Source organism: Megalops cyprinoides, chromosome 1, assembly GCF_013368585.1.
Source record: "Megalops cyprinoides isolate fMegCyp1 chromosome 1, fMegCyp1.pri, whole genome shotgun sequence".
Classification (NCBI taxonomy): domain Eukaryota; kingdom Metazoa; phylum Chordata; class Actinopteri; order Elopiformes; family Megalopidae; genus Megalops; species Megalops cyprinoides.
The window spans coordinates 23,762,063-23,789,333 of record NC_050583.1 but is presented as its reverse complement, the minus strand read 5'-3'; the positions used below and the strand labels follow the sequence as shown (position 1 = coordinate 23,789,333).

At 40.1% G+C, this 27,271-nt stretch overlaps 3 protein-coding genes across 8 annotated transcripts in view; all 3 read right to left on the bottom strand.

Moving 5' to 3' along the window:
* Window positions 1-10,299: 10,299 nt before the first annotated feature.
* On the bottom strand, window positions 10,300-18,158 carry LOC118787244 (transcription factor 20-like). Its single transcript, XM_036542740.1, has 5 exons — window positions 16,313-18,158; window positions 15,844-15,937; window positions 15,180-15,229; window positions 12,865-12,935; window positions 10,300-10,787 (listed from the first exon to the last, which is right to left on the bottom strand). The coding sequence occupies exons 1-4, from the start codon at window positions 18,035-18,037 to the stop codon at window positions 12,888-12,890; spliced, it is 1,917 nt and encodes a 638-aa protein (XP_036398633.1). The 5' UTR covers window positions 18,038-18,158; the 3' UTR covers window positions 10,300-10,787; window positions 12,865-12,887.
* Window positions 18,100-20,438, bottom strand: LOC118777902. The gene is made up of 3 exons (XM_036529188.1): window positions 20,245-20,438; window positions 18,220-18,993; window positions 18,100-18,164 (listed from the first exon to the last, which is right to left on the bottom strand). Exons 2-3 carry the CDS (start codon window positions 18,986-18,988, stop codon window positions 18,100-18,102), a joined length of 834 nt encoding a protein of 277 aa, XP_036385081.1. The 5' UTR covers window positions 18,989-18,993; window positions 20,245-20,438.
* Window positions 20,439-21,973: 1,535 nt separating this feature from the next.
* Window positions 21,974-27,271, bottom strand: part of LOC118793255 (myosin phosphatase Rho interacting protein) — a 50,734-nt gene continuing 45,436 nt past the window's right edge. For 2 of the 6 annotated variants that reach the window (XM_036551362.1, XM_036551386.1), the window contains 5 exons: window positions 26,729-26,839; window positions 26,522-26,608; window positions 26,186-26,348; window positions 25,924-26,009; window positions 21,974-22,985 (listed from right to left, as the gene is read on the bottom strand). In XM_036551362.1, the coding sequence (XP_036407255.1) occupies window positions 22,914-22,985; window positions 25,924-26,009; window positions 26,186-26,348; window positions 26,522-26,608; window positions 26,729-26,839 (519 nt within the window). In that variant the 3' untranslated portion in view covers window positions 21,974-22,913. The other 4 variants (XM_036551345.1, XM_036551353.1, XM_036551369.1 and 1 more) reach the window with 3 other exon arrangements.

Below are 27,271 nucleotides of genomic sequence, written 5' to 3'. Positions count from 1 at the left end.
CCGCATTACATAAAAATGCATAGACTCCTCATTATTTGTTTACCCCTTAAAATCGCTTCAGTTTTCAAGAGTAGCATTTAGCTGAGTGGGTTAGATTGTACCTCTTTATTGAGAGTAAAATTACTCCTGAAGCTAAAAGCTCTACAAGAAATGTCCTCTTAGCTGTCTTGCTAAATTTCACAACTCCTTTTTCGCCGTCCTGATTTTACCTTAATGGAAAAGGCAATGATTCTCTCATCCCTGCAGTTGTGACCACCCAGCAAATCGAGTCTCTAAACACTCTAGTGATTGTGAGTTCCTTCTCCTCAAAGACACTAACAAGTGTGATCAAGTATAAAAAAGCCTTTTTGCATATGATAGCTACCACTAGAGCGTAGTAAGAAGTTGAAACTCATGTACACTAACTGGTCCTTACAGCTATATTCTAATGTGGTATTTTACCAGTTGAAATACCATTTTCAATGTTCCTCTTTTAAATTCACCAGGGTCACAACCTTCTTAGAGACACATTTTCCTCCTCGGCGAATCTCCATTCCATTTAATTTTGGATCCCAATGTGGAAATGATTTCTTTCCTCTTGTCACAGTGTTGATAAACTTTAAAATAAAACCATTTCATTTAATCTCCCTTATAATCTTGATATGCATTACCATATCAGCTCTTGTTTTATTTTGAATCATTTATGATAAATAAGATGGTGTTGACTTTTACTTTGTAGCAGGTAGCAGAGCAAAGTTCTGGGGGCTATCATCTTGCATTCACCATCTGTGGCAGAAGGCAGACAGGTAAGTTTCTGGCTTCCCTCACAAGCATTCACTCCTTACAGCAAACTGACATACTTCGCTATGCTGCATCAGATACACCCCGCTGATTTATCTGATGTAGGCTGTATTCATTGTCTGCTGCTCAGAGGCAGCCGAATAAACATTTGGTAATTGAACTGAACCTGACCCCTCCTTGCCTCCACTCTGCTGTTCATTTTAGAGCTGGCCTCCTCTAGTTACTTGTAGCAACAGTGGGTGTCCCTGCTGTGAACTGTATTCCTCACCCTCCTGGGCAAGGCCACAGAGCTGGGTACTGGCAGTTTGAATCTGGTATCCTTCTACCTTTTACTTGTTGGTGTGTGTCAGCACTTTACTAGCTTGCAAGCTACCTAAAACGGTTGACCAAAACCAGGTTAGTCTAGTGAAAAATAAAATAACAAGCTTACTATTGCCTACCCTGTATTCATTGTAATTTGGCTGAAGGTGATGGTATTAATGACTCAGGAAACTTCTCTTCAGATCCCATTAGTTACAATATGAAGGGCTGAAAACACTACCATGCTCTAGCAATTGAGCGTTGTTTTAAAATAATACTGAAAGCTATAAGCAAATAGGTTATTCACACTAGTTTGTTGTATTTCTGCCTCATCTGAAAAAGTCATTATATGAACCTGCTGTGCTGTTTCAGCTGCTTGATGTATGGATGGATCCAAATTGTGAGAGTCAACAGATCAGCAGTTTGTCAGCAGAGCAAGTTCCTTCCAGATTTCCCCACTGAAATATAACAGTGGTCCATCTGGTATTTGTGTAAACTGGGCCTCCAGGACAGCCTTATTGCACTTGACTTTTCAAATTGGTGTTACCCCTCCTGAAGCTGTAGCCTCTGATAGCCTCATACAAATCATTTGCCCTCTACTGTGTCCCCTTTAAGAGTTGGTACAGTCAATCGGCAAAGTATTTCCCTTCATTATATAACCACCAGAGAAACATACTTGGTTACAGAGGCCTCAGTGGTCACTTCACCCATTTTAATACAAGCAACTGCAAAGTTCTACACGTTCCACACGCTAATTGTAGTTCTGACTTGACCTCTATATGATAATAAGCTGATGCTGAGCAAGTGATGGAACGAACTCCCGGTCTCGCTACGGACAGCTTCTTCACCCCAGTCCTTCAGACGGGGCCTGAAGACGCACCTCTTCAGACTCTACCTGGACTGACCCAGCACACAATAGCTGCCCCCCCCCCCCGCCCATCAGTGCTGTCGTAAATTACTGTGCTTTTTAAATTGTGCTTTTATATTTCTCTTGTTGCCGCCTTTACCCTGACGCTCATTGTGCCGTTTGAAGTTGTTGAATTTTGCCGTTTGAAAGTGTATCGTATTAGTTGCCCTATAGGCTGTAATTGTACAAATCTGATAGTACTGCGTCCTCAAACAGACCTTGCTCTCAGCTGAGAACTGTCTCATTATGGAACTGTACACATCCTGTCCCCGTACTGTCGCTGTACTTACTGTATGCACTTTTGTAAGTCGCTTTGGATAAAAGCGTCTGCTAAATAAATAAATGTAAATGTAAATGTAAAGAAAAAGAACCTTTACGATAAGAATTGCACAAGCATGGATCTGGAACAGCAGCCTATTGCATTCTAATAATTTACCAATACTGAACTTAGTTTTCTTCTTATATGTACTTGGCCTAACTGGGATAAACATCAAATAATTAGGGTTGTTTTTTTAGGGTTAGGGTTAGGGTTAAGGTCTGCTGATGTAGTGGACCATCTGACCCTGTAACTTCGTATAGAGCCCAGGCCAGGAATACCTTCCTAGGGTTCTGAAAATGTAGACTATGCATCTGCTAATCCCATTTGGCAACGATACAGTAATAAACAATATGGATGCACTGCTGGTTGACACTGAGACATTTAGGTTCTTGCGATCAGCTAATACCAGGCACACCTCTGAGTGTACTGATGTGATGAAATGCGGCTTATTTGTTCTATTTATGGCTTCTTTAGTCAAGGTGGGGAGAAATATTCTTGTGAAGAATTTCACCTTTAAGCTCTGGCTGCTTCTCTGTCCAGCTATATTGATCGTAAAAGCGCAAAGTCATTTAATCTCTGTTCCAAACAGGCAACGATGTCAGATGGTGAACAATCTATGAGACAGCACAAGAGCAGCTCACAACTTTATTAATAATCACAATCTTAACCATAATAATGGACTGCATTTTTATAGTGCCTTGCATGGATCTCAAGGTGCTTTACAGTGAAGACAGCTTACTACAACCATCAGCATCACTCAACAATTGACTGCACAGTAATGAGAGCCTGTTTGCCTTTTCATACAGAAGTCCATATGTTTGGACTGTACAAATGAGTCTGTTGCTGTGCATGTTCATGTCTATGTGTGTTGATGTAAGCAAGGTGGTGACTACTCTAGTAATCCCTGACCGGAACTGAGGGATGTCTGAGGAAACACAAGGGTCTGCTGGGATACTTTGCTCTCATGCTGTCTAGGCTCAGCAGAGCATGCAAAATTCAGAATCCCGGGTCCCCATTCAGGTCACTTATTCAGGGGACGGTGCCTTCTAGCAACAAACCTGGGGTGACATTACCAGCCATGAAGGCACACTATGCCATACCCTGTTCCCTTATTCATGACATTCCGTTCTAGATCACGGTGTGGTTCACAGACTTCTTTAACAACCTGGAAGGCTAAAGATGAATTAAGTGTTGGTGGACTTGGTGAAACACCAAACCGACAATGGATTGTGGCGTTTAGCTTTTTTGGAACCAGCAAGATGCAACCTGCACAGAAAAAAAGTTGGATTTTCTTTTAGGCTTGGGCAGTGATAATGATCGAATCAGACTGTCTGACTTCAGAAGGCTGGATAATGCTGTCCCCAGAGGCAATCCAATGTGTACAGAAGAAGGCGTGATGTAAGTGAAAGGCCTATATAGGAGAGCAGTGTAATGACGCAAACTAGGTTTTTATCTTCCCATCTCCTTTAATGCGCTACTCAAACACAAGTGATATGATATCTCGTCATGGACAATAGTGGCACAGATACAGCCAGCACAAAAGTTCCGTGTGAATCAAAACACATCTGAATGAAACAACCTGAATGAAAAGCTTAACTGCTTTTGGGTACTACACACCATGAAATATCCATTGTAAAAATGCCTCTTCCGAGGTAACAACCTTTAGTTTCAAATGCTTAGCAATAACTGCTTGTGGCAATGCTAAAACTCATTAAAATAGTACTAGTCCTCCTACACTTATGGTTATCATTGTTGCAGGGGCAGGAGCCAGCCTACAGTAACAGTTTGAAACTGACTAGGTGAATGGACTTGAAATGTGATTTGGCAGCACGGATTTTACAGCAATACTGCAAGTGGTGCACAGCACTATAAAACAATGGTAACAATGTGAGTCTGGGAGAAAAAGCTCTGCCACCACTAGCTTACACACTTCAATTTGTGGTACCCACTGCTAGCTCTAACCCTCCCTGAAGAGTAGTCAAACATGCCCCTTTTCTTCTTAAATCCCATCAGTTGCTATGCCATCACTTCAATACTGCAGCCACTTTTCTTGTATGCACCATTGGCAAATCGACCAAAGTACAGGGAGTGGCTTTACCGAGGCACTCGCTGTTCCAAATCTGAACACACTCCAATACTATATAAGTGTACTCACTATTCATGTACTGGTACAGTACTTCACATCAGAATTCCTACTATTCTCTCGTTTTTGCATTCACCGCTTACATATCTCAGAATTTACATTTTGGGAATTATGCTGGAAATAACACTAATCTCTCTGACAATCTCACAGCCAAAAGATAGTTCCCTGGGTTGCTGCATAAGACAGTAGTACTCAGTGTCCTCCAAACAAAAATTGCAGATTAATTCCCTTTGCAAGTACTTATGTCCACAGGATGGCGCCAAATCATTCATTACAATGACTGCTGAAGAAACATCAGGTACCTACAGTGGGTTAAACACCCTCGAACTACAGCTTCAGAAACAGCTTGCCAAACAGCAGATCTTTAAAAACATGAATTTGAAGGCAGAAGTCCTTTTCTGGAGGTTATCAATGTTCAACAATTATAACTGCAAACGTATATATTTTTTAAAAAAATAACTCACTGTGAAGTAAAGAGGCTACATGCAAGACACCATTAATGCCTCACAGGGAAGGCTTGTTTTAGTTTTGTAACACAGCTTCACCCTTACAGATATATACGAGACTGAACAGAACTCCTACATTTTCTACAGTACCTTCCCGAACCCGGACCTTTTCGTTCAGGATTCATGGCAAGATGTGAACACTGCAGAAGAAATTGATTCAGAGATTACAAAACAACCCAGTTATTCCTCAGCACCCACGGAAAAATCAATAGAAGTGATGCAAGTTAAAGGGCAGAACCTTTCTGCCTGCTCTGCAGATACCGCTGCATAAATAAAATCCTGTCCTGCTGATGACACAAGACAGTTTAGTGACACTCCGGATCACTGAAGGAGGCAGAATAAGTATCACTAACTTTCCACACATTAACAAACACATGATAACTACTACGATGGTTACGGTCTCTGATTGAAGCTCAACATCCAGATATTACAGTCCCATTTCTTCAGCCTACCAGAGACAAATCACACAGGTACAAACTTGACAAGTGGAAGATTGCGAACACTTTATTTAACAGTACAATGATAATTGTATAAAAAGCAGTAAATTACAATGTAAAGTGATTCATGAAGTGGTTTCAGAATACTCTAAATTTGTAATTCCCCCATTGATTTCCAGCCACAGCATATCCACAATAAGAAATGTGAATTGTACAATTTAACACCTGATTCTTTGCTAGAAAAAGGATGGAGAACCTACAGGGAAGATGACTGTTTGCCTATGTGGGACTTTATCCCATATGTGGTGTCTATCCATGCACAGCACTAAAAATTAACTCTTTCGAAATGAGAAAAGCAAAATGGAGACTAAACAGTACCATAGAGTACTATCTCAGAATCCCAGAAAGGAGGGTATAATTGCCATTTATAGCAAGAATGTCTGTGCTTCTGTTGAGATCCATGTAAGCATATCCATTGAAAAGGAAAATAGAATAAAATTGCCCCATATGGACATCAGAATGCTCCTATTCAAGCATACTGAGCTGATATTATGGACTAAATAAAAGTAGTTTATTCATTATATTATATATCTATATTTCTTCATTTTATATATATATATATATATATATATATATATATATGAAGAAAAAGAATCAAGAGGACTTACAAATCAGCCGAAAAGTATTAATGAGCGAAATGCAGTCACCTTTTTATAATACTAAATGGTATGCAAAAGACGATTCATTGCACACTAAGAATAGTCAATTCCTTCTTCTACTTAAGAAGAGGGGAAAACGTGTGTGTTATGTGTGTCATTTAGTCCCTAAAAAAGCTCTTCCAAACTAAATTCAATCAATTCAATTCATACTCTAATACTAGCAAAGAGCACTGTCCAGTCCAACAGATACTTAAAGACCTAGATATCCCTCACTTCCCAACAGAAGCACAATGATTTTGTTTTCTGAATCCCAAACTGATACTGGGATATAAACTATGCCGCAATTTGTTTTTCTCCAATTATTGTAAACAGCACATATGATCCAAAGATTTATCAGAATAATTTTACTGTAACTTGGTATTAGGGTCACTTTTCAAATTTTGTGTCTTTGGTTGAAAGCTTTAATTACTGTATCTCCCCGTGCACTGTCATCTCAAAATATGTATTCATCAGTTCAAGGGGCAACTAATCTTAAAACCTATGGTGTATCACAATATGATGTTTATTTGTACAAATGGCAGTTTGTGAAATGACTGGCTTTACCGGTCTTAAAAAAATATTTGTTTTAAGCATTAGCATGAGAGATACATATGCCAATGAGTGAGAACCTGCTTCAGTCATAAGCTGGTCAGCAACAAGACCAAAGCATCTGATGCAAAGACAAAAGATGTTGGACAAGATATTCATTTTACAAGTGCTACACGTATTTAACACTTACCTCTGCACATAGCACACAATGCTGGTCATGATTTTTAATTACACACAAAAACAGACATTTGTACAGATGGCTTAAAATAACAGGGAAAACAATGTGCTGACAGCCATTTTTCCAAATATAAAAACACACACACACACACAAAACCAAACAAAAATCCCAATATAAAAAAAGGTAGGCAGGAATGTGAACTGAATAGCTCAAAACAATTGGCAGAGCCTCCTATTCAGCAAGGTTCCAGTTAATAAAATGGAGAGAGAACTTAGCAGGCCAAAAAACAAAAAATGATAATTATTGAGACTCAACCCTGAGTTTTAGATTTGAAGATTTTAGAAATCCATTAAAATATCCACTGGGGGAAAAAAAAAACCTCATTTCCTACAACAAGTAGGCTCTCAAGGGATGAACTCTGGTATGCTATGAAACTACGAAATACATATGCATTTGGATCGTTTCTGTGTAGCTACAAGACTGTTTAAGTCCATTCCACTGTAAAACAGTAATGAAGACAGATGCAACAGGTCTGGTTGAATGTGAACATACAATCAGGGGTTATGACTCAGGGGTACTTAAACACTTTAACGTACATAATGTGTAACACAAGGCTACTGAATGAGAGGAGCAGTTTATGCAGGTTACGTAAACATTTCATCAAAAAGTGATCAACATCAATTTGACTTCACACAGACCTTCACAATAGAAGACTGTACATTGCAATGCAGAATACAATTCAGTTAACATACATGACAAACAACCATTTAAATGCACAAGATCCTCTAGGTACCCTCTTTTAAAGCTGCTGCTGTTTAACTGCAGTGCATCTGAAGAATGGAAAAAAAAAAACAAATAAACCCATGCCACCTGGCAAACTGAGTCTTATTAAATGAATCACTGTTAATTGAGAGGATATACACATCTAATGAAATGGCTCCAACCAGGTTCACATTAGGTTAGAATTCATTCAATTATGATGCAGATCATACCATCATAACCTCCAGTTCCTTTTTAAATGGATAATAGAAGAAAACAGAACACGGCTGGATTGCCAAACATATTAAAGGACAGCAACATACTGTCCAGAGACTGCACCCCCTCACCAAGATACATCAAGTTTGAATGCTGACGCTGAATACCACCTTTCCACATCAGTTTTTTTTTAGGTCAAAATAAAGTGTAAAGAAAACAAAAGGTTTCATATTATTGCCTTACAGCTATTAGAATGTAAGTATTCTACATAGAATGTAAGGACATGTTAGTATTGTTGCCAGTGACCAAATGTTTTGTGGAGGGAGGGAATAAAGAAAACACCTTCTGTGCCAAACACATATGACTTCTCTCCCCGGTCAGGGACTCGAACATGGGACAGCTCAGGGGAGCAACATCAGAATATTTATGCTGATATTGCTGGGGAGTTCGGGTGGTTGGGAAAAGTGATTTCATCAGACAATGTAATGCCACTCTCCTTCTCTTCCATGTTTGTGGTACTGTGGGCATTTTATCCACTTACAGGAGTACAGGACAGCCACACATTCATAAATAAAAAAAACTTATCAGTATGGGAGGATTTTTGCTCAAACCTTCCTCCCACTCAGGGGGGGAAAAAAAAAAAAAAAAAAAAATCAAGCTTGTGCTCTTTTGTAGCACTCCACTGAAGTTAAACTGACCAGCTTTTACATTACTAAAGACATACTGGTTTCTCTTCTTAACCTTCCTGGCACAGCAGATAGTCATAAAGATACATAAATGCATATTAGTATGAATACCCTCTTAGTACACAGGACAATACCAAGTTACCATGAAGACTTACACTCTTTGTCTTATAACATTCCAACAGGAATAGGAACTGCACAGGGAGAAAATAGAAGAATGGTGACAATGCACATTTAGGCCAGAATTTTGTCACTAAATCCTGAGCAAAAAACTGCACACAGAGATACGCATGCACACACAAATGTGTGTGCGAGTGTGTTAGAATTACATGACTGATCATCTTTTTATTAGGGCTGTAGGGGAGTTATGTTACACAGAATGATAATTAAGTTTTCTTTAACTTACTGCATCAGCTTGTGCCATGGCACTGGGGTTGAATTAATCCATGTGTAATTTTATAGTACCATTATAAATGTTGTGACAAATGGTTTTCCTAGAGTGCCAATCTGGGCACCCATTGAAATGTTAAAGGTGGCATATTCACTGCAACATGTGCCATGGTATATGGGTAAGTTTGTATGAGCACACAACCTACCACTACAATTTCATGAACTAATATGTTGTCAAGATAAGCAAAATGACCAAAATACTCAAACACAATGAAACTACTCCAATGAACATGAGTAAAAGGCAGATTGTTAAAACTCTGAGAATATGAACAGCCATGTCTTCTACACAAAACCAGTTGTCTCAAGCAATTTTGAAAAATATTTGAAGCAGGAGTGAAGCTTAATCTACTTGGTACGCAAGATACCAGAAGCCAAAGTTTTTGATCTCCCACAAAAAAGAAAATTTACCTTAGGCAAAAGGTTTTGATTTTCCAAAGTAATTAACTCAACTTTCGTTCAGTTTCTGTTTGAACTATTGAAACTGTTACCACATTAAGAATTAAAACCTCCAATTCATGAAGAGCAATTCCATACATGGTAAAGACAGAAAGCTCTACAACACTTATATTAAAGTTGTTTTGGGCACCGATTGATGGTGAGCCTTTTTTAGTATCAACGCCACACATTAGACACAACCAGAGACTGGTGGACTCCTTAATTTTATATTAATATATAAATATGGTGCATTTTCAAATAATTTCTGGTGGAAGATGAAAAGGTAATGTTATCTGGAAAGGTATGCTGCATCTAATCTTAACTGCTGTTCCCAATTGTAAAAAAGAAAAAAAGTCTACGTCAGAGGAAGTAAGGACATAAGCGGTTTATTGTGTAAATGCAATTCAGTCTGAATATCATTGGCAATAGAATAATTCATTTTGGGATCTTATTTTCTGCCTGTGCAGGGAATTAAATAACTTAAGGTTTTAAGTGCCTCTTCAAAGTGCTTTCAGGTACCCCTCCCTCCATAAAAGTAACTAAAACATTTTTTGTAAGGACAGGAAGTACATTCATGAGGTGAATATATAAACATCAATCAAAGCGTTCCACAGAACTAGTATTTAAACCAGCAGTTCCTGCACTAGTAGAGCTGTAGAACACAGCTGGATGAAAACGGGCAGACTCAAAATGACAATGAAGAGCCCAATCGTATTTTTTCTTTGAAAGTTTTAGCCTTCTGCAGCATTATGATCACCAATCTTTTTAAATAAATGTTCACACAAATACGTATATATATATAAATGTATAAATATGTATATATACACACCTCAATGTATCAACTGCAAATCAAGAGAGGATCAAAGGTAAAATATAAATAAGCCCATGGCTGAAAAACGTTCGTAACTGTACAAAAATATCATTTGTCCAAGTGAGATACAAACTTGGCCATCTAAATTTAACAGGAAGCCTTTTGAAACCATTTCAGCTTCAACTCACCACACATCGTTGATGTAAAATGGCATTTGCTTTAGCCTTTTCTTAAGGTCAACCACGTTCATTAATTTGGGGCTGAGTCTACAATCCTTATTTGCAATTCTGGGGTGGCTGCAACGAGATCCTGATTTATTTCAACCTCTGCTACAGGCAGCAGTGGCCTCATCCAAACATCTGAACGACCTAAGTGGGCAGACAATTCATTGAGGTCTATAGAGAGATGTGAAAAATCCATACCCTGCTCTACTGGAGCAACTAGTTATGAAAGCAGTACACAAACAGTAGATAAAATAAACAAATCTGAATTAAGGTTTGTGGGTGTTTGCATTCAGCTGAACCTTGCTGCCAAACCAAAGGACATTCTTCCAAAATCATGAAGGTTGCAGGACTCACTGGAAAGGAATCCTTCTGCAGACTGAAGTGGAGCTCATCTGGTAGGGGAAGGCACAAGCTTGTTAATGATGCTAGTGTTTGGAGATGCTTACAGACAGATTTTACAATACATCTACAATTTTTAAAATAAATCACCTAATTGATGTCCTTCTACTTTTCTACAAGTAATGAAGACTTAAGTCTTACTTTCTGAATTATTTTCAATGTAATCAGTGGACAAATGTAGATGGAATCAAATTACAAATATCATCAAGTCAAAATGCAGTCAAAAAAAAAAAATCACATTCAGAGGGAATCTGTGTTTTAAAAACAATTACTTTCATTATAAGTGGCAATCTATTCAATAAATCAACCCTTCCAGGCATAAAGGTTGTCTGTCATAGACCAACCCATTTTATTATTTTGGTAAAGTGGATGGTTTCTTGTCATCACAAGTATGCTCATTTGAAAATAACAATCTAACTATCCTCTGTCAATCTGTTTATTATTGTTACTTGGCAGATACTATTATCCAGAGGGACTCACATAGGGTACAATTTTATCCATTTATACAGTAGGATATTTGGTCAGACGATTGTGGGTTAAGTACCTTGCCCAAGGATACAACAGCAGTGCCCCAATGTGAAACATGCACCATTTTGGAACATGCAACATTTTGGTTGCAAACCCTGCACCTTACCACTACAGCACACTGCTGCCTAATCAACACCTGCATGGCTAATAGTAATGACAAACTAAACAGAACCTCCCCCTCAAGTGCTCTTTCTTTACATGTGGAATGATATTAGGTTATTATTAATGTGGGTTTAGAGCTTTCTCTACATTGGGGGAAATCAGAAAGGTGAGATGATTTCACCTCATAACATAAGTAAAAAAAAAAAAAAATCACTGCACTGTATCTACAAACTGTATTAGACAATGTGCCACATAGATTCTTAGGAGGTTCTAATATATTAATTAGGGATGCACCGATTGTGAAATTCTGGGCTGCTGCCGATACCGACGTTTAAAATAACAATTTGGCCGATAGCTGATGCAGATTTTTTTTGTTTGTTTATTTTGTTTTTGTTGTTATTTATTCCCCCTTTTGCCAGGAAAAAAAAGAAAAATTTTTTATAAAAAAAAAAAAAAAAAAAAAAAACTTTAAAAAGTCTTTCAGCCCTTCATCACACTATCTTTGAATGAGCACAAATTCAATCATACAAATTTATGAAACAACCTTTAATATATGAGGCTTTGTTAGTTTGACAGCTAGCTGGCTCTTAGTAATATGACAGTTGAGCAAAGTGCGTGAAAGCCAAATTACCTAGCAAGCTATCTAGCTTACTACGTGGTTTTTATTGTAGCTAGCTAGCTAGATTTGTCTTTGTAAGGTGCTATTTGTACTTTTCAGCTGAATGTGCAAGTAGCTACCTAGCTAGCTAATCTGGCTTTCATGCAGTTTGCTAGCTATCAAACTAATACAGCTTCATCATGTCTCTTATGAACAAATAGTTAATTTTAACATTTGTATGGCAAACCAAGGTATTGACTTCTGATCTTAAGTACTGTTTGCTAGCTAGCTAGCAACTTAACGTTAGTTAGCTGACTAGCTAGCGTTAAGTGCGCCAGGTCATTCATTCATTAGCGGATATAACTTTAAATCCAGCATCTTTATCTCTTGAATTCTTTTAGGGATCTTTGCTGACCCATCTGGGCATTTTTTGTTTTATTTCTTCAAAAGGTAGATACAGACACGTGTCAAACTTTTCATCCACTTTGCCATAGATGCTGATTGAAGAGTTACCCTGCTCCCACCCTGAGCGTGACGTAAAAGCAAAATGGTCACCATCTGAGTCAGACTGCAATAACCCACACAGCATTTAGCCAGCGCAAAATTGATGCGACACAACAGATAAACATCGCCCACGGCCATCGGTGAATGCCATCTTATTTGCCGATAGGCCCATGGCAGTCAATACCGGTCAGCCAATACCGATGTACAGCCGATAAATCAGTGCATCCCTCATATTAATGTGTTTTACACAGTTATAAAAACAAACGCAACTGAACCTTTATCTCTGTATTCATAAGACAATGACATGCATGCAATAGGCCTAGCTGAAAACTACAAACCTTCCACAGCATCTCCTCTCCTGTCACCTGTCATCCTGTCTGTTCACAGAAGAACCTCTGAATGATTTATTCTGCAGAAAAAAATACATGAAAAAAATACTAACATTAGGTGATGCCACAGAAATTTGTTTATATAATTAGAAATCAACAGCCTGCATTGCCTATGAACACCAGTAGACAGATCTACATTGGTTAAATTACCTTTCAAACAAAGACATGAAAAAATGGTAAGCGTAAGATTCAGCATGGTGGTAGAGTTGCCAATAGAGCTTTATCTTCAGAACCCAACAGATCTTTAAATGCCTCTCTCTGGATTACAAAATACTTGGCTACATGTCAAAATCCACTGTAATGGTGGAATGTGCTTCTCCTGTTGTGAAATGACTCTTTATTACTGAGGTTAGAACTAAACTTTGCATAGCCAGTGTATTCACTGATATTTTGGGTCTTGCATTGAGTAAAACAAGTAAAAAAAAAAAAAAAAAGCTTATATGGACAAATGACATATTCAGAAGTGACTGCACTACAAAGCAACCCAGGTCACACAGAGATCAGGGCCCCCATCTAATTTATTTGTCAGTAAAAAGCCCAATGCCAACACAAGGTACTGATGGTGCACAGCAAAGCCCTGGGTCTGTTATCTACATTCATATATGGAGAATAAGATTCATCTCAAGGGTTGCACAATCAATGGGTAGAAGAAGCAATGTTAGCAATCTTAATTATATTATTTGTTGGACTTGAAAAGACTTCAAAAATCCTCTCTCATGGGACAGAAAAACCCTGACCTTCTCACAAGAACCAATCAGAAGAGAAATGTAAGCAATCTATGCTCAACAGCCCAGGACCTAATGGAGCTGATCGATTTACAGCTGTGGAGAAGTAGAAAGGAAAGATTGTTCTGTTGACAAAATAACATGAGCAATTATTAGGCTGAAAGTCAAGTCCCAGCTAATGTTCCTGCAAGCAGTAAGGGAGGCAGCCTCTCCCTTTTTCCACCCTTTTTCATGTTCTCTTCAAAGTCTATGACAGTACATCCTCTCTCAGTGCCAAATTTAAATGCACGCCACCCACTGAAATGCAAACCACTATTATCTCAGTTAATGCCTACAAACTATACGTATATATATATTTGTACAACATGACTGTAGCAAGTCATCTTATTTAGCCACGTACACATCCTAAATGTACTCAGCTATGACTCTGTACTAGCATGACTTTCATGTAAGTCTTGAGAGCTAGCTACACTTGGCTGCAAGAGTACAAACGAATATCTTGAAAGTTACCAAGCCTGTTTCAAGCCTGATTCTATACCTGCAACTATGGCAGCAGAACTACCCTGTGTTCCACCTTCTGGTCAAGGCTACTGAACCAAATGTAGTCACCACACATTTCAGTCAGAGGAAGAGAGCAGACATAAATGGAACAAAACAATAAAAATAGAAGTTGCAAACACAGGGGGATAAGCAACAAAAAGGAAATGAACATATTCCACTACAAATAACTGCCTATTTTAATTGTAGTAATTTTTTTTTCCAAATGGAAATAATCTGTCAATGACTTGTAAAGAGGGGCCCCCACAAAAGAAACTGTATGTAAGGATGTCAAGCAGTCCAGACCTCAAGCGCTACATGTAACATGTAATAACAATCAGCAAAACAGATTAAATACAAAGGCTGATGGTTGCCATACTTCTAATAGTATCGTCAATAAAATTCAAAGTGTTGGCTTACTGCGACTAGAGTACGTATGTGTGGACAAGGAGGAACAACACCGGCACCAGAGGAGCTGCACACAACAAATCTGTGTCCTTTTCTGGTTAAAATCTCCCAAGTGCTGGAATGAATGACCTACCAACAGACGTGTGCACTCTATATTCTGTTGTCCTACAGCAGACCTACAGGAAACATTTTCCTGGCAGAGTCACTACTTGGGTGTTTAAATATAATTAATGCATCTTAATTAACTGGTCCCAATTTACTGAACATTATTCTACATTTTACATTGTGATTTGTTACACTCTTACTCTAGTTTTTCCCCACACTCCTTTTGCGATTTTCTGAATTTCCAGGAAAGTACAATGCAACATATAGGTATCCAAATGTATCATGATCATGACTGGACTATACTACACTTTTGGTGCTGTATGTTTGTTATGCACATAATTATTTACATGCAAGTCATTTGCAAAAGAACGTTCTGCAAATTTATGATATAAAAAAAAAACAGACAGATAAGGGTTAACATTATTTCTAATGCGTGTATAATCTTAAACTGGCATATAGGTAGCATTGCAAATAAGACTGCATTTCTACCTTGTGCTTTGTACATTTCATGGAGAAGTTGTCCTCATTGAGTACACAGTCTGCAAAGATAAAAGCATGAATCAATAAAACTGCACCAAATGGCAGCACAGTTTCTGCACAGATTGCCATCAACAGCAGGCATGGGAAGTCAGATTTCCCACATGCAGGAACAAAGAGCAGACAGGAACAAAAAGCACTGGAGCTCAGGACATCTCACATACTGGTTATACACTGAGCAAACAGACTGAGCGCCATGCCCATGGCAGAAATATTCTTCAGAAACAAGCTCCTGATCAGGTATGGCGCAAGACTTAATACTGTGATCCACAACACATAAAGCAACTTGTAAGTCTGCTTCTTTCAAACTCCCAGTTCTGGTAATACAAACAGTCTGCTGTTAAAATCATATCAGTGCATTCTTGTCTCTCTGCATGCTGCCAGTCTCAAGCTTGAACATGTTTGCCATGCAGAGCCAGTGAGTGCGGCAGCTGTTGACAGGCTGTCGCATGAAGGGGCAAGCAGGTGTTAATAACCCCTGTCTCACCATTTAAATACATACAAAGTATCCACCTTGTCAATGTCTCTCCTATACTTTGTCCAACAGAGCAGACCAGGAAGGGTCAAGTAGGCCCATCTATAAACACAAATTAATGGTTTGGATGGTGCCACTCACCTGACTGTTTTGCACAAGTGTAGTGATATTTATTTGGGCATCCTTTGAAAAAGCATCCCAGTGTGGCACCGACTCTCTGGCATGTGGAACAAGACTGAAAATATATAAAACGTATTAAGAATTGGACAGCACATTCACTGGTTTGAGCAACAGAGCTCTGCAGAGGTAATCAGCTTTCATGAAATATTGCAGCAAATCATTAAAATAATTATACTGCAGCAACTGGTAAACCCAGTACAAAACATTACATGGAAAATCATTACTGCATCTGAAAAACATACAAGGTCCACAAGAATAAAAAAAATTAAATTTAAATTTATTAAATTCAAACTGTAAAACTAATGTTTATATATCTTATAATATCCTGTATTAAGTGAGAGAGCCTTTATAGAATTACAGCATAAAGAAACAACTGGCTAAATGTGTAGCTGCATATAAAACACAGTAGTGCCTCAAGCTGAAATCTTACCGTCTCCTTTGCCTGCCTTACAGCTTCTTCCAGCCCATAGAGCTTTCCTTTCACCAGAAAGACACCTGCCGACCATATGCAACAGTCCTCGTGAACCCAGTACTCGCTGGTGTCTAGGGGCACCACAGGGGGGCTGTACCAGTCATCTGCCACAAAGTCTGCCCGGGGCTTCTTGGCTAAATGGCTCTGGGAGCTGTCACTGTCACTGGCCCATCTGTGGCAAGGCCCCAGAACAGCCTCCCGCTTCACCCTGTGACACGGTCTTTGGGGCCAGCTACCAGCAGCCCGGGTGCGCTTCCTGCCTTGCTCACTGTAGGACGAGTCAGAGTCACTGTCGTCCTCTCCCTTCAGGCCCTGCAGGTTGCTGTGGGGCTTGAGGGCAGGCTTGAAGCCCTCAGGATAGTAAGGTCCGTGAAGGTCCCCCAGATCCAAGGCGTTGGCCGACCTGCCGCACACGCAGCAGACCAGAGAGCTCTGTCGCTTGCTTTCAGAGCTGAGGCGGCCCAGCTGCACACAAGAGGTCGTGGGAACCGCGCCGGAAATAAAGCCAGGGCATACCTGCTGCTGTCCTTTCTTGAGTCGTGCATTCTCCTCCTCAGGATAGTTGATGACGGTGCAGGTAGAGTACTCATTGACCTCAAGGCGTATGAAAGGTGAGAAGGTGTCTGCTTTAATATCCCTTTTCTCTTCCTTATAGTTCACATATTTCAATTTGATCTCTGGCTCCTTTGGAGAAAACATGCAGGATTGCCCAGATTTGCGTTTCTTTCGCTTTCTTTTCGGAGTATGGGCTTTCTTGGCAGGGGGTGTGGTTTTGCTGCCAGGTGAAGCCCTCAGATGCTTAGCAGGGCTTTTGTTGCATGCTTTTGGCATAGGTGGTGTCCTCAGTTTCTCCTGCCTTAGAGAGCACTTAGTTGGTGAACTGAAGGATTGTCCTTTTCCTGTTTCCTTTACATAAGCATCTGGTGACCCAGATGGTTTTGGAGATGTGCTGCAGTGTTGAGATTTGGAAATGATTGTGTGTTCAGAATCTGAGGTAGACTTGCTGGTGTGATGGTCCTTGTGAATGTCATCTGCGTCTTCCTGTAAGCATACTGCCTTAAAAGTTGGCTCCTTTTCTGAAACTGCTTCCCTTTGGATGCCTTGGTTGTCCCCAGAATGCAACATACTGTGGTCTAAACTTGCAGGATGAGTTTCATTGGTTTGTGTTTTAGGAGCATAGTGTTTTTTTGTGGAATGGGTATTACTTGTCACTTTAAACCTCGAAGGGGTGATATTCTGAACAATGGCCTCTAATCTCATTCCCCTCCTGGAACGAGGTGGAAGTTTTTTCCTTTCAAAGGTCCTGTCATTCACCAGTGCATTTCCATTTAGAAGGGGATCATGCACCCTTGACTTTTTCTGGACACCAGACATCCTTCCCTTGCTTTTTGATGGACCGTCACTTGGCTCTGATGGTGCCGTGCACAGTTCCAGTGCAGCTGCTGGCAGTGTGTGTATTCCATTTGTACTGATGGGCATTTCTGAGACATCTGTACTACTACAGTTGTTCTGCAGAGAATATGACCCTCCTGCACATGCAACAGTAGACTCTGGCAAAGGGACAGCAGCACTAGGGTCCTCCTCCACCAGCTTCTCCCCTGTGGTGTCAGCTACTTCATCACAGAAAGAATTCTCTCCACTGGGAGAGCTTAATGTCTGAGGCAAAATGAAAACATCTTCCATCTCATCCACTGAGGTAGTAGAGGGGGACAGTGGATCCTCTAAAGGACTAACATATTCTCCATTTAAAGAACTACACAGAAAGTTCCTAGAACCTCTGTTGTCTTGTAAATAGACTGGATCGTCAGTTCTGGAAATCATTAAAAGCACTTCAGAATCACTCTTTTTCTGGTCCCCCTCTGTACCTGCAATCAGGTTCTCAGAGGATTTTTCCTCATGTGATCCAAGATTCCACAGGCCACTGCCTGTACCATTTCGAACACAACCATCTCCATCCCTTTCCTGAGATGGCACGCACTCTGTGGGGCTGCCTCCAAGTTGTGGCTCAGGTTTGTCCATACCCCAAGGATCGGCATCATGCTTCCCATTCACCTCAGGAACTTGCTGCATAAAGTGGGCTACTGTTGCACTCTCTAATAACTGAGCCTGTGATTCAGTCTCACACAGGTCGGACTCTGATGCCAATCCAACAGACCTAGCAGTGTTATGCAAGAGGCCCTGGTCAAGGCCCATGCAAAGCCCCCCTCTGCCAGCCTCATTTAACATTGTGTCTGCTTCACAGGAGGGAGTGTGCCGCGAGAGTTTTCTGCTGATGGACGGGACACCGCAGAGTGGGTGCAGCTGCGAGAGGGAGTCATGGGAGGAAAGGACATGAGACCTGCTCACATAGGAGAGTGTGACAGTTGTGTTGGAGAAGGCATCATCCGGCTGGATTTGCTCACTAGGCTGGGGAGCATGGTCAGAATCATTCTCTGAGAAAACTATTCCCTTGTTGCTCACAGGATTAATGTTGTACCAGCTGGATGCCTTGACCACATGCAGGGCATCCATGGAGTTAGCTTTCAGCAGACTTTCTTCGCCTTTCCTGCTCAAGTCGAACACAGTGGTGAGGCTGCAGGGGGAGAGGTCTTGAGGATGTACACCACCTGACTGGCTGGGAGGTGGAGGCTCCATTTCAACTATAAAAACACAAGCACATGCAGAGATGGTTTAAACCATTCTGACCAGAATCCTTCTTTAAAATCTGTGCTGTTAGGTCCCATGAAATCACACAAGACTAATTAAAAATTATTGTAAATGAGAGCACAGGGCATACGCAGAATGATCCACTTGATGTCATCAGAGGCTTGGGTCATTAATACAAGTACTAATTAAGATATTTATACTTTGAAATAAAACACAATTCTTACGAAAAGTCACTTTGTGTAACAGAGATTGCTTAGAAAGTTAGTTAAACATACCAGATAACCCTATCCAAAACGTATTCAAAAAGAAAGCTGGGTAAGAGTTCGATGCGGCTCCATCTAATCAGTAGCTAACTAGCTACATAGCTACTGCAAACAGCATGGATGACCTGGCAACCTCACGGGACAATAAGGTTTCTTCTGTGATCATTTAAGTGAAATATAAATCTAGCCCAGCCAACAGAACTAAAAAGTAAAGAACACAGTGAACGTCACTGTCAATTTGAACACCACTGCGTACAGTGACTAGCTAGGTAGCTCAAGATAACGCTGCTCTGGCTAATGAGCTAGCCAGTTACTTTACTATGGTCCTATCCTGTAAATAACCCTTACAGTGAGTTATCTACTTGGCAAGCTACACAGCTATCATTTGTCTGCCTAGCTTGTTAGCTAATATTACATTGACACGTCACAAATTAACATATCTGACGAAAATAGAACATTATATGTAAGGCTAGTTAGCTAACTGACGTTTCATCAAACGTAGCTAAATCTGATACACTACGACAGCGAGCTGGCTAACAGTAGTCAGATTACAATTACCTAGCTAGCTTCCATGTTCGAAGACCTTCAAAGTACCTAGCCAGTTAGTGAGACCTAGCTAGAAAGGTACCTAACGCTACCAACTGTCTCTACTGCGCTACTTATTAGCAACATCGTTTCTTGTTAGTAAATATCTAACGTTAATTATTGTCATGTGGCTCACAAACTAGCTATACGTTTCATACCGTTCAAACAACCCAAATCTCGGCGTGAAGACAAACGTGAGGAACTCTCCTCACACTAGCGTGCTAAGCGTGAGCTGACAGGTTAAATAGCCTATCTGGTCCCCATCATCCTTCACAATCTATATAGCTAGCTAGTTAGCTAGCTTCCTTGGTCTCGGATCCACACTAGCTAGGCCCTTCGTCGCTGAAACAAAAGAAGCGGTACAGTGTGTGTTGACTAAGCTAGCAAGAAACTTACCGAAACGAGGAGGGTGGGAGATTCTAAAACGCACAAATTAACCAGGAATCAGTAACACTCCACATCTCGTAAGAGATCCATTCTCCACCTGACAGCCTAGACACCACTACCAGGTGTGTATCATTTATCTCAGTTCAGACAAAGAAAATACGTAAAGGATTGAAAACGCCGCACTTTTTCGCACCCTTTTTCAATCCTAGCGTGAGCCGCACTTCAAGAACAGCACTAGTCAGCTGGTAGCCACAGTGAGGCATCATGGGAGACAGGGGAGGGATTATTGTGAGAAAACTAAATTGAGATTCATATCCTAATAGAATTTGATATCGGTTTTTATCAGTGTTATGCGCATTTAAGTAACATTGCAATAAAACAAATATATAGCCCACAGACTGCAATATAGATCGTAAGAGTTCGAAGAATCAAATGCGTAAAGGCTGTAGCTATAGGGGCTGAACACAACCTGAATTGCGATTTCCATGAATCAAAATATGTCATATGGACTTATGTAATCGTTTTCACAATAGGCGGATTTCATGAGGAGAACAGTACTGCAGGGGAAACAGGCTAAACTGTGTTTCTTATTGTTGCTGTCTTACAAGAGCTATGTCCCACTGGCCAGTGTTTTCAATGCTAGAAAAATACAATTCCCATGAGGCTTCTTGATGACGCATTTGCACGGACTCGGGAAGTTTGAGGTGAGGTGCTCTTAATTCAGAAATTTACGTTTTAGCAAATTGCGTTTAAACGACTAGGTGTTTGAAGTCTGAAGCAGAACACACCCTGTTGTTTATAGGGTGCAATGCAATGCAATACAATTATTGTATACGCGTACATTAACCTACTAAAATAATCCCTTTGCTCTGCCAAACGGAGACGAAATTTACTAAATATCACAATTCTGCACAGTATGATGCCCTCACTTAAAACACACCTTACACCTCCTACTGACCATTGTCAGTTCACTAGAGGCTTTTCAGATTCACCGATGTCCACGCTGTTTGGATGGGCTGACGCTTAGCATACAGATGCCTTTTGGTTAATTTTTTGTTCCTGTAATTCTGGGGACAATTGCACACCGGTCAGTGTTTTCGATGAAATATTCGTTCATAACTGAATTTTCAAGTCATATTGTTTAAAATGTATATTAATGTTTAATAATATAAAATTTAAGCAATGACTTAAATTGACTTAATATTTAATAGGTCAATTTTAAGTCATACTGCTTAAATTTACAATGTTTGCCAAATTTTAGCAAAATGTACATTTTTCACTGTACCCTTTCATTTTTGGACCTCATATTCTGGAGTTTATGTAATGTTATGCTTAAGTGAATGTGTTAGTGTTTTGCAAACAGAGGCTATTGAATGAAAAAGTTACATTGAAAAGCATATGAGGTGGTGATATGATTTTTTAAATAATAATAATAATAATAATAATGATAATAATAAATTTTTTTTTTTTTTTTGGGGGGGGGGGGGGGGGGGGGGGTACTTTTGTAATCACAGGCATGCCTTGAAGAAAAAAGAGGAGTGAAACCCCTTTAAATGGGATCACATCACCTGTCATCATGATCTATTATGACATACATGACATGGAATTGCAAGCATGATTGTGTTTTACAATGTGCAACGCAGTAAAACAAGTAATCTTCTGGACATTATGCTTGTAGTTTTCCAGACCTGCATACTAATCTGAAACTGTCCAAACACAACAAGAGAAAATCAGGGTGCAAAAATATTTATTGCTAATAAACCTGTAGTCAGTTGGTGTACATTTGCTGTATATTTACAATGACAGAGTACAGAAGAATGAGAACGTGAGACAAAATCCAAAACATTTAAATAAATACAAAGGGACTGCCAACGAAGGACACTACAAACATCCAACTTAAAAAATGTACTCCCATACAGCTGAGCGAATCATTATGATTACAGAAAGAAAAAATATATATAAATTTTTATATATATTATACCAGCAATTTCAATCCATGTGAATTCAGCCATTGCCTTCATGGGTCCTTATATTTCTGAATTTTATTTATTTTTTTCTGTGAACCTCCACTAAGACGTTAAACACCATATATGTACAAGCCAATACTACCCAGGCAAACAAGCAAAGATCAACCTTAATATGTTAAACTTGTAAGATGATGCACGCAAATGTTTTATTTTGAAAGCCTGTTTGTAAAGCTAGCAAATATCTGCACTGAAATGATAAGGGGCATGGAGAGAGACTTTAAAAATGTGCATACAGTCCAAACCTACCATTATACACACTGGGCCGAAGGCAAAACATTGCTACTGCTGGCTATGAAGTAATATTCAATCATCAGTATTTTGTCATGTTTAGCCATTACAAACTGACTTATTCCTTTGGCTATTCACACATACTAAGAGCATGTTTAAAACAGTAGCTTACACAGTAGTGTTTAGAATATGCATTATAGATGCTTAATTAAAAACAATATAGAATATTTACAGTAAGACGTGGCAATGAAAAAAGTCACAGTAACTGAAGTGCATGAAATGCAGACTCTAGACATAAAATTCAAACTCCATACCATGTTTAATATAAGACTTATGTGACCAGTGTGTCTCTAGGTGATTAATTACTGGGCTAAAATATAGTGTGTCTCTAAACATGCAGCAAGGCTGGTTGATGTTTCGGTGTTAAAACTCCTTTATTTCCTTGTTGTCAAACAAGTGGAGTCTTTGCTCAGCAGTCAGGCCCTCCTTAAGACTCTAAAGAGGGAGACAAAAATATACAAAAGACCATCAGCATTCATAAAAAAATTCTTTGACGGCCTAAATGCCTTTCCTGTGATTTCAGAAATAGTAACATACTTGAAGATGTACAGGTTATAGCAAAGGCTGAATTAGACCTTCTGTGATTCACAGTTGTTGTATCACCTCATGGTGCACTTTCATTGGTCTCCAGTTGTAATTTCATAGCACACTGCATTCATTACATTAACTGGCCCCCGAGACACAAATGTGCCAGAAGCTGAAGGAAATTCTTTTATAAAAACTAAATAGTATTCAGTTTCATTGAAAAGGTTTTTTTGTCTTCATGCCTCCTGTCTGAACATCCAGTCAAAACATGATTGCATATGGACCAAAGCAATTCATGTAATTGATTACACGAGTCAGCCAAAATGAAACATGAGAATCCATTCTGCACAGCTATCAAGATTGTGATAGTTGTCATATTAGTGATATGGTACAAATCACCATTTTTGCTTTGTCATACTTGATCATCCATCAAAAAAATAAACAAATTAATGAGAGAGTTAAGAACTGTCTGGCATCAACACATTTCCCAGATATGCACAGGATGGCCCATTATAGGGAACAGCATAAAATGTGCATGCCCTGCCTCTTGTATAAAAGTGGTGTTTATAAAACACAGGTCTTCAGCTCCTCCATTACTGCTGCTGCAAAGACAGGATGTGAGTCTTGCTCAGACCATTCATAAATATGATGATACACCTAGTAATTTCAAGTCTAGACACATACCTTCTTTCAGAAAGCAAGCGTATGCCAAGTTTATGATGAATGTGTATGCTATCATTGCGCAATAGTTAATTCTATAATCATAACCTAAGAGACTAAGACCAGCCAGAAAACAGGCATGCACATTTAAAGCCAGAGATGCTGAAACCTCCACACACAGTTACTCACACAGTACATTGCTTAATAAAATCTTGCATGTATTACTGGCAGTGACTCTACACTGAGGTTGACCCTGTTTGACAGAGACAGATATGTCAGGCAAAGAATACGAGAACTACTGTACAGTAGCTTGACCTTGCTGGTTTGTGGTGCATGACACACTTTTATTCCTCCTTACCTTTTGGTTTTTCCTGGAAACTTACTAAACACATAAAACGTTCTGCACACGTAACATTAAATGTTGTGTGAGTTGGTGTCATTAAAGGACTCTAACGTAAATGAAGTACAAGGGCACTCGTAAAACCACACCAGCACCACATGTGACTTCAATAAAGCATGTTAGCCTACACAAGTCACATCCTCCTCAGCTGTGGTTTTCCTGGTTGTGACGTATTCACAGGAGCTGTATCTGTGTTAGTGAAGAAATGTACACCATAGATCCAATGAAACTGGACATAAGAGAATGCAGTGCATCTTTATGGTACAGATACTGTGGCAGATGGGAGGATGTGCTCTGTATTAATACACCTGAAAGCCCAACACTGTGTCAAAAATACCCTCTGTGAAAGAAACATCAGACCACAAGTGGTGACAGCCTTCAATAACCTTCAATTAAGAGGAGTGTGAAAAGGAATGGCACCTGCTTTTATTTACATTCAGTGATACACATAAAAAACTGGAGTGACCTTGAGGAAAGACTGCAAGCATTGGACCTGTGAGTTTTGCACAGACATGGCAGCCCGTTTGAAAACCTATACTCTTTTATACAGGCAGCTACCTTATGCAAATGATAAACCAAAAGGAAAATGGAGAAAACTCAAGTGGATGAGACATTCCAAACACAGCCCTCATAAAAAGAACAGCATTCAGTAAGCAAATGGATGCACGGGTCTCTCCAACAGGCAGTGGTCTTTTTCCATAGGATTTACCTAAAGGAGGAGTCAATAGGTCTTCAGGCAGCCTTAGCTGTCCCAGGGCATGTCACGATTCACAGACTGAGGACAGAAGGAGGAAACACACCAGGGTGTGTTAGACAGAAAAAAGCAACATGCCTCTCCACACTAACCCCCGCCTTTTCCTGTCAGATGTAAATAGGATGCGTATCCTTTACACTCAATTTCTATATTCAATATTCAACCTCAAAACTGAGCATGCGGGATTCATGCACTGAATGTCCACATACAGTTATATTCATAGGACATAGGTGCTCTGTGGTGACAGATGTCTCCACATTGGAGATCATGTCCCACTAAACCTCCCAAGGGCTTCATGGACGTCACAACATCCTCATCTTGGGCGAGTTTCTAAACCTGAGCACCAGATGGTGCTTATGTCAACCCACATTCACATAGTACCAACACTGAAGCCAATGCTTATCACACTGAAACAGCTGGTTACAAAACAATGTCAAGATCCTCGGAAAAAATACGTTCTGTGTGTGAAGGTACACTAAATTAAACATAACCTTAATGAAAACTATACTGCTCATAAATAGAGGAAGTCTCCATAAACCTATTAAAACTTCTCTTGCAGTCTGTACTTTCATAGAGTTGCAGTTGCAGGCTTTGAGGATTTAAAAGCAAAGCAGCAAAGCATATTGGCAGTGTGACCTCACTGCACTAAAAACAGGAGGTAAATATGAGGTGACGTGTATGAGACCTGCAGGTGGAATGGTACCATTGACCTGTAGGTGGCAGCGTGACAGCACTCTACAGGAGGTAGAAGCTTCTGCCCAAATATGCTGTTGGAAGAGTGAGGCCTAGGCAGCACTGCTGTTACATTAAACAAACTCTTATCTATTTGTCAAGTTTGCATAAAAAATGCCTTAGCCGTAGGAAGCACACATCAGTCCAGTGCCTTGTTAATGGAACTGTTTATATTACAAAAACAGTGGCACACCACTGCCTTAGCTTCTGGTGTCTTATTTGCCATTAATGAACATTTTCATGCCTTTGCTTAACATTTGAGGGCTAAGGTCGTATGGGGACTGGTGCTTTTGGATGCTCACCTTTGACCTCATTGTGCGCTCCGAACGTTTGGCTGCTGCGGCTGCCATCTTGAGGATGTCTGGGTTGCTTTTGGACTTCATGATGTCTGACGGGAGATGAGAGCCATCAGAACACATTCAGGATCCGTAAACTGCAAACTCCTTGCAAACTGTGATGCGAGGAAGGCTCTATGCGTGTGACATCCATCAAAGCTGACGGATCAAACGGAGGTGACCTCCTGCCCTGGGCGGGGCACAAGCAGGGAGAGGCGTGCGTTCATACCATAGCCGCTGCGCTCCACGTCCTCCATGGAGGGCTCTCCCAGTGCCTCGTGGGCGAGCTGCAGCTGCTCCCGAAGCCGTCCCAGATCCCGCTCCGCTTTGGCTCTCACGATGCTCAGCTCTGTGTAGATGTCCTTGTACTTGTCTGTCGCATATTTCTTGTCCTGGAAGACACAAATAGGTCATAATCATATCTTACTATCCAACTCTGTGCCCAAATGCCTGATTAAACCTTGACTCAGTCACAGAAGAATAATGGGTGAGTGGAACAGTTAACAGGCAACTTATATTTCCTCTGGGAAATAACGACACTGTTCTTTCGTCTCTCAGTACTCACTCTTTGGGCTGCCTGGAGCTCATCCTTCAAGGAGTTAATCTCCTGCTTCAGGTACTGTACTTCTGACTCCTTCACTCGCAACATCACCTGAGCACAGAGGAACAGGGTGAGGTGCAGTCACCAGTCTACCAATTACCTCAACACACGGCTGTGTGCCGACAATGACCAACGATCACAGAAACAAGCAGGAGGGAAGAGACAGCTAACCTCCAGCTTGTACAGCTCCTTTCCCTGGATATGGGTGCAGGTGTCACCCCCATCCTCGCTCGTCATCGACCGCAGCTTGGTGATCTCTGCAGCAAGGCGGTTGTTCAGCTCCTGTGAACACAATAAACATTGGTCTCTTTGAGACAGTAAACACAGAGGGTTCATGCGGGAGAAGAAAAAAATTAGGGAATCAGTTCGTTTATACCCCTGGGGAAGTAGGAATTCTAGTCATTGCAGACACCAAACCACATACAGGATGTATTTGAAAGAATAGACACAATATGAACACAAAACATAAAAATAATTCTCCTGTCAAAGTAAACACTCGTCTCTATTTTAAATGCAAAGCATGGTGCAATGCTGCCACCTGCTGTGCACTGTTTTCCCATATTAAGACATATTCAGAACTTCAGAGGTTTTAAATCATAACAGGTTTTACCTGGTTCAGTTTATCGTGCCACTTTTATCTTAAAATACATAGTCTAAGTAACTCCCCACAACTAATCTCATTAGGTCAACACAGGTCTCCTTGGCATACAGTGA

Excerpts from the sequence above, each read along its gene's own strand:
- LOC118787244 (XM_036542740.1), bottom strand. The coding sequence starts at position 18,037 with ATGGAAGATGTTTTCATTTTGCCTCAGACATTAAGCTCTCCCAGTGGA. Across the intron at positions 15,230-15,843 it reads CACTTGTGCAAAACAGTCAG|ACTGTGTACTCAATGAGGAC; the intron begins GTGAGTGGCACC and ends TTATCTTTGCAG. Across the intron at positions 12,936-15,179 it reads TGAAATGTACAAAGCACAAG|AATAAATCATTCAGAGGTTC; the intron begins GTAGAAATGCAG and ends TTTTTTCTGCAG.
- LOC118777902 (XM_036529188.1), bottom strand. The coding sequence starts at position 18,988 with ATGGAGCCTCCACCTCCCAGCCAGTCAGGTGGTGTACATCCTCAAGAC. Across the intron at positions 18,165-18,219 it reads CTCTGAGAACCTGATTGCAG|AACTGACGATCCAGTCTATT; the intron begins GTACAGAGGGGG and ends AATGATTTCCAG.